Source organism: Neodiprion lecontei, chromosome 6, assembly GCF_021901455.1.
Source record: "Neodiprion lecontei isolate iyNeoLeco1 chromosome 6, iyNeoLeco1.1, whole genome shotgun sequence".
Lineage (NCBI taxonomy): Eukaryota > Metazoa > Arthropoda > Insecta > Hymenoptera > Diprionidae > Neodiprion > Neodiprion lecontei.
In genome coordinates, this window is record NC_060265.1 from 20,518,889 (window position 1) to 20,540,689 (window position 21,801).

At 36.8% G+C, this 21,801-nt stretch overlaps 3 protein-coding genes across 6 annotated transcripts; 1 reads left to right on the forward strand and 2 right to left on the reverse strand.

The window, feature by feature from the left end:
• LOC107223263 (protein pygopus) lies at positions 1 to 5,127 on the forward strand. Its single transcript, XM_015662886.2, has 5 exons — positions 1 to 396; positions 1,632 to 1,929; positions 2,740 to 3,747; positions 3,942 to 4,087; positions 4,345 to 5,127. The coding sequence occupies exons 2-5, from the start codon at positions 1,714 to 1,716 to the stop codon at positions 4,463 to 4,465; spliced, it is 1,491 nt and encodes a 496-aa protein (XP_015518372.1). The 5' UTR covers positions 1 to 396; positions 1,632 to 1,713; the 3' UTR covers positions 4,466 to 5,127.
• A 3,580-nt stretch (positions 5,128 to 8,707) lies between these two features.
• Positions 8,708 to 15,377, reverse strand: LOC107223270 (tubulin polyglutamylase TTLL13). Of its 4 annotated transcripts, XR_006904882.1 has the most exons (14): positions 13,656 to 15,377; positions 13,321 to 13,426; positions 12,937 to 13,227; positions 12,689 to 12,845; positions 12,481 to 12,581; positions 12,280 to 12,408; positions 11,955 to 12,180; positions 11,710 to 11,891; positions 11,228 to 11,465; positions 10,928 to 11,074; positions 10,405 to 10,761; positions 9,971 to 10,187; positions 9,653 to 9,698; positions 9,395 to 9,489 (listed from the first exon to the last, which is right to left on the reverse strand). XR_006904882.1 is itself a non-coding variant. In XM_015662901.2 (13 exons), exons 1-13 carry the CDS (start codon positions 13,966 to 13,968, stop codon positions 9,290 to 9,292), a joined length of 2,460 nt encoding a protein of 819 aa, XP_015518387.2. In that variant the 5' UTR covers positions 13,969 to 15,377; the 3' UTR covers positions 8,708 to 9,289. The 4 variants fall into 4 exon arrangements, 2 of the variants coding, with proteins under 2 accessions (XP_015518387.2, XP_046598736.1); XM_015662901.2 differs by lacking the exon at positions 9,971 to 10,187 and having other exon boundaries at positions 8,708 to 9,489; positions 13,321 to 13,393; XR_006904881.1 differs by having other exon boundaries at positions 9,349 to 9,698.
• A 2,243-nt stretch (positions 15,378 to 17,620) lies between these two features.
• LOC107223271 (D-aspartate oxidase) lies at positions 17,621 to 21,801 on the reverse strand. Its single transcript, XM_015662903.2, has 7 exons — positions 21,537 to 21,801; positions 20,721 to 20,933; positions 19,066 to 19,291; positions 18,867 to 18,934; positions 18,618 to 18,735; positions 18,407 to 18,508; positions 17,621 to 18,117 (listed from the first exon to the last, which is right to left on the reverse strand). The coding sequence occupies exons 1-7, from the start codon at positions 21,719 to 21,721 to the stop codon at positions 18,001 to 18,003; spliced, it is 1,029 nt and encodes a 342-aa protein (XP_015518389.1). The 5' UTR covers positions 21,722 to 21,801; the 3' UTR covers positions 17,621 to 18,000.

A 21,801-nucleotide genomic window follows, 5' to 3' on the forward strand; every position in this document is an offset into this window, starting at 1 on the left:
CCGCGTTCAAATAAAGGTGTTTTTTTTAGAAGGAATCAAGGAATGCGCGTCGCAGCGACATCTACAAATGGCAGCCAAGACCCAAGACACCAGAAGTTCACGCACACACATACACAACGCAACAATGGCGACTTGAAGTGCTGGCGTGCATTCTCACGAGAAACCTTTTCACTAAATACCGATTCCGTGTTGATTATCTCGATGAGACGAAGTGAACGTGGAGTATTTTATGGTTCGAACAAATATGTGATTGCATAAATGCCACATTGGACGGTGGTGTTTGAGTATATTTTATAAGGCTGGTGGGATAGCACGATACAATTCACTTTGTGGTTCCTTCCCCAAAAAATAGACAAATGATGTACACTGACGTTACATGCTGATTATAATGTTATAGTAAGTCGTATCACCGAGTTTTATTTTTTAATCCCATTTCATTATCGCCAAAATGAATCCAAATAATTGATAATTTATTCATCAGCGGTATAAAAATGTGTAGGTTAGGTTGGCTGCTCCCAGAGAATAACTCTGGTTGTTGGATCCTATTTCGTTACTTCGTTCACAACCCGACTCCATTTATTCGGAAAATCATTTTTAGAAACATGTTCTCCTTAAATTTCTACATTTTCCTTCACAGAATCAAATCTTTGGTATTGCAGATACGAGTTCAATAATATACTTATCTGTGGAACCCCGGTATCAAGATAATGCTAAATATTTTTGTTCATTTATATGTATATTTTGAAAAAACTCATATGGCGTAATTGTGTCGGTATATGTTCTCATCTTTCAACAATAATTTCTTCAATGTGATTTTCAACACTATATTTACACCTCCGAGCTAATAATAGAAAGCATTCTCAATATCGTAACTTTTTACCAGATCTTGCTGAGACATTTGACATACACGGGAGATTTAATGAAAATTTTATTTCTTTTTTTACATCAGTTATCCTAAGAATTGTATAAGTTACCATACTGCAGCATAACACTGTTGATGGTATGTTTACATTCTATAAAATTATTGATATTCAAGATAGCATCGCTCACTAACACAGAATATGTACCGTTAATTTAATTTAAGTTCATAATATAACTGAAACGCTAATGTAAATGATATGAAATGGTTGATTTATCCGTAAATTATATCCTCAAATACTTGGCAAAACATGCGGATGAGGACAAAATTTTTTTATTTTTACTGACAAGCTGATTTCATTAATCGCATTTTATTTTTAATTTTTTGTTTTGTAAACATTGATATATAAGTTTCTTATGCTTGGTGTAGCTCAAGAAGAGAAGGCCTCGTTAAAAACTTTCCACTAAAGTAAATATTACATTAGCATCGAGTTGTACAACTGACTACATGATTTTAAACCTAATGAATATAGTATTTTGTGATGTTTTTTTTTTCTTTTTTTTTTATGCAAATATCAGTAAAGCCAGTGTGAACTGAGCAAAATAAAAGTAAAAAGTATATATTGGAATCCTCAAAGATGCTACATTTTAATAAAATTTAGAGCTATGTCAGTGGACTAAATGAATTTTCTAACATTAGCTACGAACGGTGAATACACATCATTTATTACGATGGCTCAACGTTTTAATATCTGTATTTTTTCTCTTCTTAGCAAAACTGAAAGCACAGACCAATATAAAAAGGTATAGTGCAGAGCATAAGGCATGGTAAAATAAGGGAAGCGAACGAAGGAGATGAGCCATAATATCACAGACATGCCACCCTACGCAAGGATGCCACTGGGGGGGATGGGAATGGGGGTTGGGCTCGGGAACAACGCCCCCCATCCTGAACCCCCTCCCCATCCCCATCCACCACCCCCTCCGCCGTCTGGAGGAAACCCCAAGAAGAAACGGCGGACCAATTCCAACGTTTCTCAACCTCCACCACAGCCACCTCCCAGCGTACAGGTTCGTTGAAAAACATCTTTCAATGCCTCTGCTACACTTAGTTTAAAACTGCACCTAAAACTACTCGTCTATGAAGTATTTATGAAAATAATAGATAAACAAGAAATAGGGAATGGTGAATTGAATGAATTCCGTCCAAACTATGCAGTGTCCCCAGACGTTCTGGTAATATTGTTGAATTATATTCATGTAATTCATGTAATTTTCACCATAGTTAGTCTCTGATTTTGTATTCCTACACATCAACATCTTTTTTTTTTTATTATTGATAGCACGCGATGTTTATGAATTTGTATCACTTCACAATAAAACCTGAACAAGTATTTAAGAAATCAACGCAGAATACAGAGCAATATTCTATGTATTGATAACGCTGGTCTTAGTTAAAATACGTTTAATTCAAGACGAAGTATTATTATGAACCCATTAAAACTTATGTTGGAAGTTCTTTGCAATTTAAACTATTATATTAAAAGTAACTACTTTATGAAAAATCCCAGAAAATTTCCGAGGATCAAGTTCTGAATGTTAACGTAACAGAGCATTTTCAGCACGAATTACCATTATGCAATTATAAAATTGTTAAAAATGTACTAAACTTTAAACCACGCAAGTTGAGTAAAATATTTTTACAGGCTGCAAAAAAGTGGTTTCGATTTGTTGTTTTCTTACACTGACGTTATCAACCTTGTGAAAATCAAGTCTAGGTTTGAAAGTGAATATAGACAAATTGTGAAATCTTGAGGATAATGTTATACAACCTTATAGTTTGAAACGTTAATGCATTACTTTATTATGTCCTTATTACAGGATCTCTTACCACCACCTTTAACTGGATATGGTGATACAATAGTCGCAAGCAATCCATTTGACGATACACCACCACAGAGCACACCCAATGCAATGATGCATGGGGGTCCACCTCACATGCATCCTCATCATCCGCATCACATGGGTGGGCCACCGATGAGAGGGATGAGTCCTTTAGCTTCAATGGGTGGTATGAGCCCCATGATGCAACACAACATGGGCGGAATGAGCCCGATGGGCAATTCCCCGATGGGTAATCATATGAACCACATGGGTGGAATGTCGCCGATGAACCATGCTCCGATGGGGGGTATGAGTCCCATGAATAACATGGGACCAGGCCCAATGAACAGCATGAACAATCACATGAACATTGCTCACATGGGAAATTCCCAACTTAGCGGTCCGCCAATGGGGAGTCCTATGAACAGTATGAACAGCGGCCCGATGGGAAGTCCAATGAACAATATGGGGCACAGTATGGGTAGCCCTATGGGCGGCCCTCTTGGATCTCCAATGAACAACATGGGAGGGCCCAACCACATGTCAAACGGGCCGATGAATATGAATAATATGAACAGTCACTTGCCGCCTAATAGCCCGTTGAACAGACCTCCTATGAATAATGTTAACAGTCCCCTGGGACATAACGGACCTCAGTCACATCCACAGCACATGGGTGCAAATCCCAATAACTTGGGAAGGCCGATGAACGGACCCATCAATACAATGGGATCAATAGGCCCTAACAACATGAATATGGGTGGTCCTAATCAAATGAATAACATGAACATGGGAGCGCCGCAGATGAACAACATGTCCAATATGAATATGAGTCATCATAACCAAATGGGGCACATGGGTGGACCAATGGGACCTATGGGAGGAAATATGGGCGGTGGGCCACCCATGGGGCATCCCATGAGTATGGCGGGGCCTATGCCTCCTCATGGATTCCAAGGACCTCCAGGAATGGGCACAAAACCTATGCCTGTTTCTGCGGGAAAGGTAAATGTGGAAAAGTTCGTTGTGGAATTTGTTTTTAACAGTTATCTGGGTCTATTATTTAAACAGAGATAAACTGGTTTTTAGATGTTGGTACTTGCAATATCAGATTGTTAAATCACCTTTCTATTGTGCTGAAATAATAATCATCAGAATATTTAGTTATAATTGTTTCTAATAACATCTTTTTCTTGCAGATTTACCCAGCCGACCAACCAATGGTGTTCAATCCGCAAAATCCAAATGCACCTCCTATATACCCGTGCGGAGTTTGCCATAAAGAAGTACACGACAACGATCAAGCTATCCCTTGTGAATCTGGATGTAATTTCTGGTTCCATAGGTAAGTTTCGATGATTACCCTGCATGAAAAAATGTTTTACATTCCAGATGAGTTGTAAGCAGCAATCCTTTTTCTATACTTAAAACATTTGTATATGTTAATTGATAAATGTAGGTATAAAAGTAAGAGCAATAGGATGAATAAAACTTGACTACATGTGTTGTTTAAATTGGAAGTAACTGTCAGGATTTAATTAATGATTAGCAAATAAAAGTAAACTGTTTTAAAATATAACTTTTGCCAAAAAACTATTGCAGAGGCTGCACGGGTCTCTCAGAAGCAGCATATCAGTTGCTAACAGCAGAAGTTTACGCAGAGTGGGTTTGCGACAAGTGCTTACACACGAAAAATATACCTCTCGTCAAAATCAAGCCATAACACCTCCTCCCCAATTACATACAGAACACTTTGTTAATGTTTACACCCTGCCACCCTGTTTGTTAATAACTTTCTAGTTTTAACTTGTTGAGAAATTAGATTATCATTGTGAATCGAGTTCGTGATATACATGAAATAGTGGCGTGTTTAAAAGTTTCGATACCACTGAGTATTGAATCGGCCGAAAAGTGAAAGATAACTTGTTCAGAAATTAGCTAATTAAAATATAAAGATATAATGTATGTCGTCAGTGAACGAGTCTACATTCGACTGCATAAAAACTACCCCCGAAGAGTCAGTTTATCTTTGAAAGTTTAATCAGTGGAAAGTGAAAAGAAGTGTTAAAAATGGAAATAAAAATGAAAAATATAAAAATTAGTCTATAATTTGTGAAAAGTGAACAATAGCGCGCGTGACACGTGATATTTTTTATTTTACCTTTTTTTCTGCCAGCCTTTACTCCAAAAAGGCGAAGGAAAAAAAAATGTTTTTGTTTTAATACGGCAGATGTACACTAATTTGGGGACGAAATCTTTGACCCTCTAGAAACCCGATGGAACTTATTGCTAGATGCGTAAAAAAAAAAAATTAGAGAATAAGAGAATAAAATAAAAAAAAAAAAGAAACAAAAGGAAAAAAAATGGATTAATAAAATGGTAAATGTATGAAAATGTGTGAATGGTTGTTTGGAATGTATGTCTGTGAAGCGTGATCTTTGCTTCCTACTTTATTGGATGTGCTATAGACAAATTATTGCCTAAAATCATCATATTAATCACTGAGACTCGCATGAGATATCGTTGGCTTTGCTCGTCAAATTTTGTTGTTGTATACTCTAACTTTGTAAAAAAAAAATTTGCACATACAACAACCATCCGTATATAAATTCAGTCAAAATTGGAATATATCAAATGTACAGCGATTTCTATTTTTTGGTTCGATTGTTTTTATTTTCTTTTTATTTCTGTAATGAAGCTACTGAAAAGTGAAAATATTGGGCAAATAAATTAAAAAAAGATCTAGTAACTAAAAATATTTGATCATGAAGTTCTTGCCACACGACAAAAATGATTTTATTGAGTCATAACTTTAAACATACATAGGTATATTTATTTTATATCTAAAACGCAATCTAAATAATATTGGTAGATTTATGTCTTTTATGCTAAACTGACTAACGATAAAAACCTGAATTTTAGTTCTTCATAAGAATTGGCAAAAATATGAGTCAAGAAGTTATGCATGGTTGTTGTGTTTGCTCAGTATTTAGGGCTCTTTCATACTGGTGTAATAAATAAATACAAATGACGACTGAGTATTACTTGATTTGCTGAAGAAAATTAATATTCCGTCGGCAGCTAATATGAAATTAATTTGTCCACAGATTGTATAAATTTATATTATGTGTGTGTGTATATATATATATACATCTATATATATATATATATATATATATATATATATATATATATATATATATATATATATATATATAAAACATAGCCATTTATCGTTTTAACATTAAGGACCTATTTTACATGCATATTTCAATTAATCTTAATTGCGTACCACAGAATCCTATTTTGCATAATGCTCATACTAGTTTTACAACGAATAGAATATTGTTGCTAAACACACTTTTGTCTGGTGGTTTATTCTCAATTTATCCAACGGAAAATTTAATCCATTTCAATATAATTCTCACGTTAGTCCTTTCAGGCAATATACTTGTATCAACTAAACTATTGAATTTTTTCTATTCGAATGCCATTAGACGGCGCATTCAAATGTCGACGTAACTCGTGTCTAATTCAATTCGTCTTCAATGATTTTCACTACGAGTTGTTATTTGTTCTAGAATACTGACTTGTCATTAACAGAATCAATTTGACAAATTCAAAATTACGGAAGATCGCCAAGTACCTTATTGACAATTACGTTTTTATTGCATAGAATCCGAAGACTCAGTCCTTGTTATAAACTTGTTTGTATATGAATTATATGCGTTAACTTATCACCGATAGACATGTTTCAAGTATTGATTGGAAAGAAATTAGTCATACAGATACTGTCAACTTTTGTATCTCATTTGCTAATTTGATAGGTAATTTCTTCAGGAAGTATACAATCAATTCAGCAATTGAGAAAAAATGTCATTGTGAAATGATAATTGGTTATCTTATTAGGTTCCAATATTTTTACACTCCATGACTTGTCAAATTATAATTTAATTAGAAGACGACGGATATTACTTAGATGGTAAATTTATACTATTGCAAGGTTTTCAAGTTTGACCTACTTTGAATCGAAGTGATAACCAAATCATTGTTTGAGAAGATATGGTTGATTGAAAAAAAAAAAAAAACATTTATATTTATTTTCATCGCAACATTTTGTAATTGCTAAATTTGATCGTGTGACTTTGAATGTCGTCAGCGTGCCATGCACACCTTCCGTACCATGCGGTCATTTCATTTTGTACAGATAAAAACCAAAGCAGCAGTCTAGTGTTTGGATGCTAATACATTTTGAAAGGGCATTCTATCGTTTTTAAGTTTCACATAATGCATACAATTTACGAAAGCTTGAAGATTATCATTCACTACGTATTGTAAATAATCTTACGATTTTGCTATTGAACTGGACAGGATTGGAGTCAGGCAATCCATGGATGACAAAGCAGTATATTAAATACCAGTGCAACAGTTGTGTTTGTATGAGATATGTACATAGATTAATTCAATTTTCGAAATAGCGTGAATGATCAGGTGTATTGTTGAGTAAGTTTTAAACATTGTAAAGCATTATATAATCTTTGAATATTCATTTATGCTCTAAATAAGAATAGCTTCTTTTTTTTTTTTTTATCGAACTGAACATTAAAACTACATGTACGTATTTTTTATGCCACATGTTTCTACACCGATCTAAGGTAATATATCTGTTTGCGAGAGACTGAAATATATTATAATCGTCGAATCAAATTTATACGGCTTCAGGATTTTGAAATTCATCTTACATTAGTCTTAATTAAAAGAGAGAAGATCTGATGGTGCGTGTTAAAATAGTTTGGCGATAGGAATTGCGGTGTATGTGAAATGTGAGATGGTGTATGCTTTTTAAACGACTTCTGTTTACCCACAGATTTACTTAATTTATTGTCTCTACTTTAGTTTATCTGATGTTGCTCAAAATCAATAGTTTCCTTCCTACGTATAACGAAAATCACGTTTCACTCCTTTTTAATTGGGAAAATCAATGTGCTCAACGACATTAAGATTTCAGTGTATTGAAAACATCTTACTTACATGGGAGCAGATAAGACTATTTGGTGAAAAAATTTTAATCATGAAACACCATTCTTAATTGGAGCATAAATATATAATAGACACCATCATGGCCAAATACTGAACCGCAATGGAAATTTACAATGGAAATTTTATACCTCAATATTTTTACCAAATAATAGTATAATCGAATATCTTAACTATTAAGAAGATGTCTTTAATAATTGTTGTCTAAACTTAATCATCAATAGGACATAACGCATTTGCAAATCTTGAATTGACGCTGTAAATTCTAATGTTTTGTTTGCCAAAAAGTGCACGACTTCTCAACATTTAGACACTGTACTAAAATTTTTGGAGCGATGAGTTTCTTTCGTTAAATGTGCGAATAGGCATAATTTGTGATTCACTGAGATTCGGTTCAACGAATCGATCACTCATTACTAGGTGAAAATATGGCTGAGTTTCAAGATTGTCAAGTGACTTGTGTATCTATTTTAAAAATTGCCGAACATGAATATGGTAAAACAGTTAATTTCCAAGCCTCAGCTTTCATTTTCAATAACTGTTATTTCTGTGAAAAAGAATATTCTAAGTTGTAAATTTGTCATAGCGTTTCACATTTGGTTGTTTTATAATAGATCCTTAAAAAGAAAAAAGCGATGAAAACAAACAAATTAAAGAAAGGAACGAACGGAATGTTTATACATACCTTGGATCGAACATTCAAACACCGACTATCCATTTTGAATAATGAAAATTCACCAAGTTAAGAAAACCTGATCATAATTCAACAAATTGTGGGATTCTTATCAGAGGACTACCCACCTCACCATCAGCTAAGCTCTATCTTTAATAATAATAATTAAAAAAGAAGAAAACGACAAAAAATTAAGCAAGGAAATAAAAAATAAAGTAAAACCACCTCGACACGCAACAAATTGTTCATAGTTTATTTTTTATCATGTGAATAAAAATATATATATCAGCAATAAAAATTGTTATACATTATAGATCGCGTGTCTTTAATCAAAATATTTATAGAAGGTTTCCTAAATGCGATGTACTCTACCATATTACGTCCCAAATATTCAACATAGTATTAACAACTACAAATACCAGCATAATTCGATATTTCAGGTAAGGTAAAACGGTAAGATTTTCATCCTTGAAACAATAATTTAAAGAAGAACGGGTTCGAATTCTTACGTTTGAATGCCTGTGTATAATTTTTTATTAATAAGAGACGTTAGAATACATACTGCTGTAAAGCGGCAGGTCCGATACAATATATCACAACATCGCGTAGACATTCCATGTATTCTTCATTGATATATCCGGGAAAATAGTCGCCTCATCGTTTTGGCAAATCGGTTAAAATTATTCTACCCTCTTACGGCAATAATATGCATATAATAAATGTCCGTTTGTAAGTTGGCCAAATCTCGGGCATCTGTCTGTTGGTTTTTGTAAAACAACTAGTTATTATTTACCTGTTTGCCCGGATATTTTCTACATTCATTCACTCAACGAAGCTCTATACTTGTACGTTCGAAGGATTTGATGTCTCTCTTTTCTCCAAAGCATGGAGCCGCACGGCGTTTGACAATGTTCGAGCCATATGAGTTTTTGTGATTCTCGCGTCTCGTTCGTTCGCATTCAACTCTTCGATCCAAAATTTTTCCGGGATATCCGGTCTCACGTAAACCGGTGCCTCGTTGCACATTATTTTTAAACCTGTGCATACAGGGCGGATTATATCTACCGTCAATTTTCCATTCCTAATCATTATGATTATTGGCATTGTTTTATCATATATTTCTGTTAAGTATGGACGCGAAAAATACTTGAGTACGTGTGAACTTGTCGTTTGTAATTACAAAAATTAATTCTAACTCACATTTATCCCCATTTTTGTATCCGTTTGCAGAGCCTGCTAATCGATACTAGATGAATAAATAAAACGACGTCCGGTTAATATTCCTTAAATTCGATGTACGTACCAAGTTTTTGCGTGAGAATCAAGCGAATTGTATTTTTACTGAGATTATAATTATAACGCATGAAACATAGCGAAAATTTTACTTGCAATTTGACTACCCATTATACATGCGTTCAGGCAATGACGTTGAATATTTAAAATAAAAACTATCGAGTAAACTTTGACTATTCCAAACTCGGCACGACTGTGGCTGGTTTAAATAAATATCAACTTCACCTTTACAATTATCCGAGATATTTCCAAGATGTGCTTTCAAATACGGTGTATTTGTAATCCAAGATACACCTTACTGTTTTACACATACATATGTATATAATATCTTCTCTCTCGTACCATTTGAAAATTTTGTCTTATTCACGAACACGGGTATTGTAGTAATAATAAACAATCTTGCCATTTACGTCACTACAGACTTTTTCGAGCCCTTTACTACCTATTGCCAATATACACAATACAGGAATTTGAGTATTAATCGTGGATAATATGTCATACGGTGTAATGCGTGCCAGATTGCAAGCAGAGGTGAAATAATTATAAAACTTATAATTTATAGCCAGGAATAATTCTACTGAATAGAAAATTAACGATACCGTATCTAGTCTTTCGGGCAAACTGTAAATTACGGCACTATCGCGTAAATCTTAACTCACTTTTAACATGTATTCGGCACTTTGGTTTGCCATCGGTTGAAACCTTGCAGGTTTTTTCACCGATATATTCTGGTAAGAATAGTATGATTTTTGACCAAGAGCAGACCCATTCAACGAGATATCATTCATGTATCCAAGTTTTCCGTAGAGTCCGTATTTTTTTTCATCCTCCGGTCGCAAGGTGCCGTTCTTTTTCATAGCCAAATATATTTGCTCTAACATGCCGTAGCTTTTTATCAAAAAATCACGCTGCGCCAAAGCGGTTATACGATCCCTTTCCTCGGACTCGCAAATTATCTCAGGTTCAAAAGAGTACAGATTATTCTCAGTAAATTGAATCGCAGCTGGTTTTTTCATCTGAAATATTATCCTCTATATAAAATGAAAGATCCATCAAAAAAAAAAAATAAAAAAAAATAAATAAAAATTCCAAGCCTGTATTTTCGATTTCAAAACGACCTTGCGAATGGGTTTTTTAAATAATAATAATAATAATAACAATAACAATAATTTTTGGTGACACCTTTTTCGCCAAAACTTTTGGCTTGCTCTTGTCTTGGCCGATTATAACAGCTGCTGATTTTTTATTGCTCACAGGACTTTCGGGCCGCAGTCTGCGATCGCTCCATTTGCCAAGCATCCTTTTACCCTCCTGCTCCTTAATCCGTAACTTTAAAGACGTAAAAATTTTACTCGTAAATTTGATAGAGAGAAAACAAAAAACTTGTTACAAAATTTACAATAACGGATTTAAAAGTTTATCCGTATTTCCGTTCGCCTCTAATTTATAGTAAGTGTAAAAATATCGCGAGACTTTCTTCACCTCTGCTTCTTCTCTGTGCACCTTGGCAGCCTCTTCGCGAGCCCTGGACGCAGCTGTGTCCTGAAACATTGAGCTTCCACCCTGCTTGAAGAAGGGATCATATTTCTCAGTGCCTGGGCCTGGATAGACTCTTCTGAAATTTCCCAAATGCTCGTCCTCCCATTTGTACTGTTTCTCAACTGCGCTTTCCTCTGGTTTCTCACATTTTCCTACACCTGACGATACCGCGTCGTTTAGGCTGCAAGCGATTAGAATTCGTAAGAAGGTCGAGCACTTTTCACGCAAAATTAATTCTATCCAATTTGACAAATACGGCGGAAAAACTCTTTCGTTTATATTGAAACGAACATCCTTTCACCGAGTGGCCAAAAACTTTTCCGTTCAATCCAAAAAACACGCCTTCCGCCACATTTCATTCCCATCTGTTCGATAGAGTTACAAACAAATCGTTTCACCGCAGTGTTCCGTCAGGTCAGGTTTACCTAGAGTCTCTGGAATTTATCCCCTGAAGCAGTCTTTCCCTGACCCTCTTTCTATCCTCTTCGATGATTTTCTTTTTATCACATTGTTGAAAATTCAGTATGTCAAACGTGTCGATCAGCAGAGATTCTTTGATATCTTTATCAATTTGGGCGTCGGTATGAAAGCTCGGTGAATGGTTTACCTGAAATATAATCACATATAATGACAAATCGTGGAGTCGCGTCGTATTATTTTTTTTACGTACCTCTAACAGATACGGCTTCAATTTCCAGTCGAGAAGAACGTCGAAGCCGAGAAGTTCGAAACATGCGTAAGTCGTGTCGTGGGTTGGAAAACAAGTGTGATAGCTGTGCTTGAGAACCGGATACGCAGCCAGTACCGTTTTTATAATCACCTCGTCGATTCTCGACCACAACTCGTCGACGTCTACCTCTTTCATTTTCAGCCATTTGTTGAGGGTTGAAATTTTTCTGCACATTCGATCGAAATTATTATCGAAACACTGTCGTGGTCTTCTCTAAAATAGTTATATAGTTCAATTTTGAGAAATATATGTCGCTAATGCGAACCTCTTGCTTCCAGCTTCATCGTCAACGATGTACATACGGCTGTGTTTGTTCACCGCGTAGTTGGTTAGATGCATAAAAACGTTCGAGGTATTGTGACCAGTTGGTTCCTTGTAACGACTCGTAGCAAACCTAAGTAATATCTACGATTGAATAAAGCCGTAAAAAATTATCGAGTCAAGTTAAAATCACTCGTAAATTCACCTTGCGAGACCGTCATTGTAAATATAAATTCTCAGGGGGTCGCACGAAGTTATTAAGGTATAAACGCGCAGATCGAACTTGAATCCATCGACGAGAAATGGCTGTAAAATATAAACTAGATTAAAAATTCAAAATTCGAAACAAAGTCATTAAATTCTGATTCTTGTTACCCTCAGAATTCAACTGTACAACATTCCGCCTGACTCACTCTCGATATGTAAACCTGACAAATCATCCTGTCGTACGGTTTAACGTCCTTCAAATTTTTGGTCAAGTATATACCGCGTCCTTGACATCCAGTATCCGGTTTCACAATGAAGGTTTTGGTTCTTCGCACTTTGGCGTACGAAATCGCTTCTCCGTGACTGTAATAGAAACAGAAAGGTTAGATCGGTTCTTCGTTCGTGATTTTTCACGTCAAGGAATGCGGTAATATTGAAAAATAATATTTCTAACTCGGCAGGAAGACACCACGTTTTCGGAAAGAAGTTGTAATCTTTCGGAAAAAGTCTGAGCATCCGATTAAGGTTTCTGGCGAGTAAATCTTTCCGGCATATCTCCGTCATCCCGGGGAAATGATTAACTTTTTGAAACCGCTTCATGTCTTTGGCTCGTTCTATGCTGACACTCAGATCCGTCCAATACAAATTCCAGCTGCTGTCCTCCGTCACTTCTTTCATTCCAAATCGCGCCGCGACTCTTCTCACAACTTCGTACTTACAGTTGCTCGTACAAATCGTCAGAAATCTATCCAGAAAGAATTTTCCGTCAATGAGCGAAGCTTTTTCCTTCTTCGTTTTTTTTTTTTTGATTCTGTTTTCCTCTCTCGAGATACGATACCTTCGTTTCTTTTTTTTTGCCATCTTTGGAGGTTTCTCATCCTCCCCTTTTTTCGAATCCACGTCGTCGGTCTCTGCGTGGGGAATATCCGAGTGAAATAAGACAACTGTATTGTTTGAAAAAAATAAAAAAAATAAAAAAATTGCCGTGACGCAGGCTTTGAAATAAATAACCCGAAAAATTAAATCCTTGGCCAAATAATTCGTGAATAATTGATTCCGCAAGATTTTTATTCCCATGTTGCGGATTATTGCCTTAATATTTTTCCATTTAAAATCACAGAATGACAGATTTTTAATTCATTGTATTTACCTGCAATAGCGATTAATATTTACCTTTCGCATCTTCTCTCATCATTTCTCGGGCTGGATGATCGTTCTTGCAAGGGTTGAAAAATGGGTTTGAATCCTTTCCCATACCGGGCCGATTACTCTCAGCCAATTTGTCGGCAGACTTTGACGAATCAGATGAGATGAGCACTCTTTTGTGACGATTATCGAAGGTTGTTTCGTGCGACTGGACCTCAGTGCAATCACCAGAAATGCAACCGTCACCGCAGTCGTCCAGGCGATTTTCTCTCGTCTCCCCATTTTCTCTCACCTCTCGTAAAACTACCAGAGGTCGTTTACTACCTCCATTCACGTTCATGACAGATACTTGGCATTATTTTTCAATCTAACAGGCTTCATCGATCGGTCGAGAAATCAGAAGCCTGTCATTCGTTGGAGAGATAGACGTCACCGAGTCATTCGCACCACGTCGGCAGCTATTATTTTACTCATCTACATACGTATGTGTATAAACGTACGCGCGTCAACATCGCGTATACAACAAGCGGAGAGACGATGCGTATTTTGCGGAAATTAAATAAACGAGACAGTCTTCTATCATTGATAAAATTTAACACTATTACTTTTCCGAAATTTACACCGTATAAAAGACTTTCTTATTTCCTTCGGCCCCGTCAAACAGTAGATGTAATTTTTTAGAAATTTTTTTTTTTTTTTTTTTTTAATCACGGCGCGCCCTTCTTCATCTGTCCGATCACTATTGGCGACCGACAAAAAAGGAGAGAAAAAAAAGAGAAAATTGCTCGGGTCTCCGTGATTCGAGGTAGGTATCTGCGACTTGCTTCAGAACACGATTATTTTTTAAGTCAGACGGTTGGATCTCGATTGCACGACAGAAAACCGTTGAAATTTACGTTTTTTCACTTACTGTTGTTATCAGTATTATTATTATTATTATTATTATTATTATTATTATTATTATTATTATTATTATTATTATTATTATTATTATTGCCGTGTACCGATTGCTTAGAATTATTCTAGTTTAGTATGTAAATCAGAATTTTAAGGGAAAAATGATTCAGCCCGAAAAATCGAGGTCATCGGTTACAGAAGATGTTACGGAAAAATCACCTATCCTTGGGCACTAAAAATAGCGAGGGCGCAACGAAGAATGAAAAAATGTATGACATAGTCGAACTTGGGGATAAATTATTTTTTGTACTTCCGAGTGAAATTTATATCGTACGGAACACAGAATTTTCTTTCTATCGATGATTGAAAGGTTGTGACCGAAGAATCGACTTTACTCGTCCTTCGTGTACAATAACGATAAGTTGCCGAAAGCGAATGATTTTGGCAACTGGACGAGGATCGTGGGGAAGATAGCTGACAACGAGAGAGGAGTGATTTCGTCCGGCTTGCTGTTATAATACTGAACGAAAAGCATGAGCCGAGGATCGGAAATGCGAGAGGTCTTAAGTAAGTATAATTTTGTATCGACCATGGAAACATGGTAAACACTTGGAACGGCAATGCGAAACGCTGCGGCATCGCCTCTGACTTCTATAATACACATGCTTCATACCTATACACAGCTGAGTTTAAGGGATGGCTGCACCTCGCCGGATCGCGACACCCTCACCTTCTGCTGCTGCAGGTGAGTGACGATTGTAAAACCCTGTGCCTAGCACAACGCGACACACACCCCACCACCCCTAAGAACCATTCCTCCTCTGCGTGCGTATATTTACACGTACACCACGTGGATCGTTGGAAATAAATTCCGACGCTTATAACACTCGTTGTCAGCTAAGAAGCCGTATTGTACCTACTCGACCGGTCTGTTACACTTTAAAATGAAAATATTTAATCGACGCGCTGTTATTCGAGTAGAGAAACACAATTTTGATGGTTTTCGGATGTTCCGGACATGTTTGAGAAATTGATTTTTTTTTTTTTTGCTTCAAAATTTGCGGTTTTTCCGCAATGTGAGAATTGTTTTAATTAAAATGAAACATTGAGTCCCGTTTCGTACGCGTGATGATTATTTAATACGCGGTATATATTGAGAAAATCGTAAAAAACGAAAATTAAGATTGTACGCTGTTGTATGGAAAAGAGCGAATGGGATAATGCCTGTAAACTCGTAGTCCGATCGAAACGTGTGTACGTTTGAAATTGCAATATTTCCATATCGCCATATTCTTTTTCCGATCCTGAGGGGTCATTGATAGTCTAAATCCAGAATTTCAACCAGATTCTGGTGTAGCTTCCTACGCCATCTTGAATTTATAGAATAATCAGTTTTTGTCAAATTATTCGCTCATTTTCGACTTTTGACTAAAACTGGTCCGAGCTACACTTGTAGGAAATTTAATTCTTTACAACTTTGGTCGTAAAATGTGTTTATCTACGATCGATATTTTCCGATCTGAGTCATAAATCTAAGATGGCGGGTGAAGATGCTGCAGAATCTGGTAGAATTTTTGATTTTTACTACCAATGACCGTCCCTTCCAATGATTACAAGAAAAAAAAAAAAAATAGCAGCATCGAGGATTGCAACTTCAGGTGTTTTATTTTTTTGGTTCACAGCGAAACATATTCAATGTTGCAGTGGCCAGACAATTTATAGCATTGACAAGTATAGTCGCACTGATTGTCAATAGTTACTTGTGTCATATTCTCTTGTAATTTTAAGGTACAATATTTAAACCAGTGATTCGATTGTGTTTGTACTTCATAACCATTGTATGCGTGTTATAGGTATGATAATAGTTGTGGCGGGGATCGTGGCGGCAAAAACATTATACGGTAGACTCGAATCACGCGATGTCTACCTGTAACTTGTACATAATACGTATATTCATGGCAGACATGCGACAAATGACCAAACTTTACTTCAAGCTTTGTGCCTCGATGTTACAGAATAGAAAACCGATGGAGATAGTGTAATGTACGCTAGGGTGGTTAAAAAAAATATCTTTTTTTTTTTTTGCTTTTACCCCCTTTAAATTTTACTGTTCCACAGCAAAAAATATCCTCCGAAAAGATCAGCTCTCTAGCTCAAGTTTAACAGGTCGCTCTTTTAATTTTCATTTGCGATTCATTTAATGTAGAAAAATTTTACTTTTCGTTAAAAGCTTAAATACTCATAAATTGTTCGATATGTTTTTAAATTCATGCACAGATTACAGTCATCTGAATACATTTGACCTCTGAATTGGATTCCCTTTTCACGAGATTTCAATGCGCTCGTAGAAACAACGATCACGCGGATAAAAAAAATGTTTTTCAAATTATCGAGTGAAATTTACTGTCGAAAGAATCGATAGAGTTGTAGCCGTTGATTGGCTAACGCTGTGAAAAACGTCTATCGATTATAATCGGCGCTCATACTTTTACTTATGGAGAAAGATCTCAGATAAAACTGCGAGTCGAATTATGATAATTAGTAATTAGGATTCACACGCCGATTGTTAAGTTTCAACAGGCGCACGAATTAATGTAATCATGATTTTGTCGCAATAATATTGACCTGGTTTTCGGTCTATTTTTAATATCACCGAAACAAGTTCCGCTGCACAGTATTTTCGTTAAATAATAAAGCTAATGTATAATTCTCCGTAATAATACCCGCAACGATTATTAAACCGGCAGCAAGAAATTAGGCCGAATATTTTTGGCGTGTCAAGTACACAAGTCACGAAAAGGCTATCTATACAATATATTATACGTATATGTATATAACGCTACGTGTATTACAGACACTGCAGACTGTCACGGAAGCTCGAGACCAGTCGGTATTGTAAAGTGCATCGCATCCGAAAGCTTAAATACGTATACAAATGTGTCCTGAGGCAAAGTCAACTTGTACCTATTCGAAAGCGCATTTATCTATGAAATATGCCTGCGTAACGTCGGCAGGACGAGGGTTGGAGATTGATGTGCAGTTACTTGTACGACTTGTGTACGACTCGATGTTGTTTATAGATACACCCACGAACGTATAATTAAACTGTTAATTTATTACCAGGGGTGGCGATCCGCTGCACCAGCAACTCTGTGTGCTCTGTGCAATAATATATTAACGAACAATCACGTTTATCGCACGAATCTCGTACCTACGCTAAATAATTTCCCCGTTGGAAATTTCGATTCTCCACGTTGGAAGAAAACCTCGGGGATTATGAACGGAACCCATCATCCTACTTCGTCACTTTTCATTCCGACTATTGGTCATCTTTAACAGTTTTAACGTAAAGTAATCGTCGAGACTTCGATCGACGCTAGTAGTTTTAAATAAAAAAGTTGAAATAAGAAGTGAGAATAGTATTAGGTTGAGATATTCTTATCAAGCACCACGACCGGCTTGATAAACTTTTTTTTTATAATTTGGAGAGATTCTTCTCAGTCTTCAAACCGTGCAAGATTCTTACAACGTCGAGTGCGCAACCCCAGCATAAAGTAACTCCGCTTCCACCATGTCCATAATTATGAATGACCTGGGAAATGTTACAAGATTATCAGCTGTCACAGAGCTTGGAATTTCGTTTGCTTTACACGGGGTGGGGTTGAAGTTCCGAATTTATAAAGCTCCGAAAGTACCTAATTCCGAATTGTTTGGTGGCGAAACTTGAAGTAAAGAAATCAGACTTTAACGAAAAAACAAAGTTCCGAGTGGTCGGAAAGCCGACGGCTAAAAAATTCGGAATATGCCACTTTCGGGACTTTTCAAATTCGGAATTTCGACCCCGCCCCCTTTTCTTTACCGAGAACATCGAAAGATTTTACCGTAAATTTCTTCCCGTTCTCTGCTTCTCGACTTTCTGTTTCTAATCGTACTCGAGGTCTGCCAGGACGAAGACCAACCCATCGCTTTATGATATTACATTCCTGAAATTGGAAGAAAACGAAGAATCGTTTTGGCTGATTGTGAATTTGGTCTAATTATTATCTATCAAGTAGCGTCGCGATTTAGGTAGCACGTTACGAGCGATTATACCCGTAAAGCTGGAAGCAATTTACAGCATCCTTCGTGAATGAACTTTTCGTCTTCCTCTCGAATCCTGCAGTCGTAATCATTTTCCTGATGAGTGCCGCCGAGAACCACGCTTTCAACACTACGGAAGCAGCGAAAATTTCAATCAACTGTTACAAACCATTCGAATAACAGCACTTTGTACATGAGATCATTTTTCGTTACTCAATTTTTACGTTAGACGATGTAAAAATTCACTTGAAACTCTCTCACTTTGGAATTACGTAGTTTCCGGCTTCGTCTTCAACAAGGAATACATGAAATGCCCAGGAAGCCTCAACCTGGATGAAAAATTGTTCAGTTTTGTGTCGATCGTTAAAATAATCCGATAATTATATTACACTACGTCAGTGAATAAATATTTCCAAAAGAAAATCTTTCTCAATTCCATTCTGTGGACTACATTTTTTACCCTGGAGACCTGTCCTCGAACAGGTTGCATTGTCGCGTCTCCAATCAGATCGCGAGCTCCAAGACCGGTGCAGTTGACCAACAGGTCAAAACTTTCGTCAACTAATTCATCAAGCTTCAAAATTTTCCTTTTCACAATATTTCCGCCCAGTGATTTAAATTTTGCCAAAATCCAGGGTATGAGGCGCGTTGGTTCGGCAGTGAAAGTTATGAATTGCCATCCGCTTCTGCAGCCCATAAATTATAATTTTAAACACCAAAAATTAAGGTTGATTGGCCAAAAGTCAATATCATTTATTGATTTTATTACGAGATTGTCGTACATTGAGTATTCATCATAATTTTTATATTCGTAAGCTACGAAAATCTCTTCGAAAATACGAAAACAAAAAAAATATTTGAATTATCAACGAAGCCTTAGAAATCAACAATTCATTTTAAACCACTTCAAAATTCAGGGTAATAATCTAGCAGACTCATTTGATTTCACTCTACGATGGCTAATTTTGTTCAGAATACTATTTTTTACAAATTCACTGAAACTTTTTTTCAGCAGTCATGCAGAATTCAGTAATGCTATTTATATTTATTGATCATAATCAATATCGCTGCAACGTTGCAGAATTAATATTCAACGTTCAATATTCAGGTAATATGTAAAAAATAGTCTTACGAATAAGATAATCAAACCGTCATGAACTGAAGTTGATCGAATCTCCTGGACTTTCAAACATTTCGATGGGGTTTGAAACGAGGCATCGATGGTTCCGGTGTTTTCCATTTTTCGGTTTTAAAGAGACCTTCGTAGTTATTAAAATACTCAATGTACGATTACTCGGTAATAAAATTAGTAAAAATTATCGATTTGTGGGAATTTAACCTCCTTGCGATAAGCTAGTGGATTTTCTCCAGACGCCGAAAACTGTGCTCCGAATTTTCATACTGTTTAATCGTTCCATTCGAATACCGTATTTCCTCCGAATAGTGCCGCCGGCTTCACCTCTGAATAGGGCCGCGAGTCATTCTTGTCGATTGCTTTTTGTTTTTGAGGTGACAGTTTTTTTTTTTTCACTTAATTGCTGGTAAGTGTAAAATATGCAATGAAAAGTTTATATCGATCAAGAAATCATCGAGCAGTTGAATGATTATGAGAGGCATGCCGCTGAGAGGAACGAAGTGCATGTTCTGGGCGAATAAAATAATTCTACGGATTTATTTGAAACCCTCCATACATCGTCAGAGCTCTGGTGCGAATAAAACACGATCTATATTGCATTGAACTCACGAAAAGTATTAATTCGATTCGATGTATGACTTGTGTTAAATAAAAAATGTACAAAATTACTTGAATTCCCTGACGTTCTAGTACCAGTGTCAGGGTTTTCACTATTATTTTTCAATGAAATAATTCAAGTTATTCAATGTGATTCCGAATACATGTACATGAGTCCGAGAATGTTTCGCAGCCTAAAATGTCTCAAAAATGAGATGACGGATCATCGATAAGTGATGTAAAGCGTTTTCCAACAGCGGGCCTACACAGGGATAATTGTCCAAACACTCGTAAACAGAAAGTAGTGGGAGAAGCGCTGAAGCAAGGATAAGGCGAAGCGGCCCTATTCGGAGGGATTACCGTACTCGGGTTAAAATACGAACGTGTATTCAGCAGCCTGCTCCTCGTTCAGTCTCCTCAAATCGCCGAGGGACATTCTGCGAGAGCCAAAAACCGTAGAAATCCAAGCCTGCTCGGGAACGCCCCGAGCATCGCTGGTCACCCTGGTGATCGGAATAAGAGAAACCCCAGCATCTCCCGCCGACTCGCTTTTCCAAATACTCAGCATCCAGCGATAAGTTTCTCCGGACCAACGCCTTAGGTCACAAATTCAAGTCTTTCAAATAATTACAAATACACGAATACATACCTACCCTGGGTTATTTCCGTTACGCGCCCCATTGGGGCCCCTAGTTGTAGGCAAATCAGGGTACAAGTTGACTCGGAGCAGCTTCGCTGCCTCCGCTGCTCTTTTGTTAACACGCGACTGATTGGCCACGGGAAAACTCGGAGCTGCTCAGAGTGGACTTGTTCTACCTCGATTTGCCTATAATTAGGGGTACCTACGAGGTGCATCACGGAAATAACCAGATATAATAAGCACGAGTGACACCGAATCGTCATCGGGCTGAAGTTTGTAACGTTATTGTACCGATGCATCTTTGGAAAAAGTAGTTATTTTGTAACTTAAGATTGCTTCAAATTTACTAAACTGTTAATACGGTATCAAACAACTTATATTTCGCATATTCAACATTTTCAGGTGTTCTAAAGGTGCAAAATACTAATTTTTGGTTTCAATGTTGCGATACATCAACGTTGCCTAACTTCAGCCTTGTGAATGGTCAGTGCCTTTTTTCAGTCGTTACATTTTTAATCGAATAGGAAAAATGAATGCGAATGAATTGATTATTAATTACAAGACGTCTTCGGCGGGGGTGCTTCCCAAAAGATAGGGAGTCCAGAGTCCCGCACTTCCGTCGCCGGTCGTCTGGGGCGAAAAAGCGTCGGCGAAGACGGTGACTCGTGAGACCGGAAATGCTTCCTTAATGGCGAGAGACGTCGCGGCGCCAACGACACCTGCGCCAATAACCGCGATATTCATTTCTGCACTCGACGGACCGACGGCAAGCAAGCAAGTGAAATACTCCGAGACGGATTCCCGATTGAGACGCTGTTTCGATT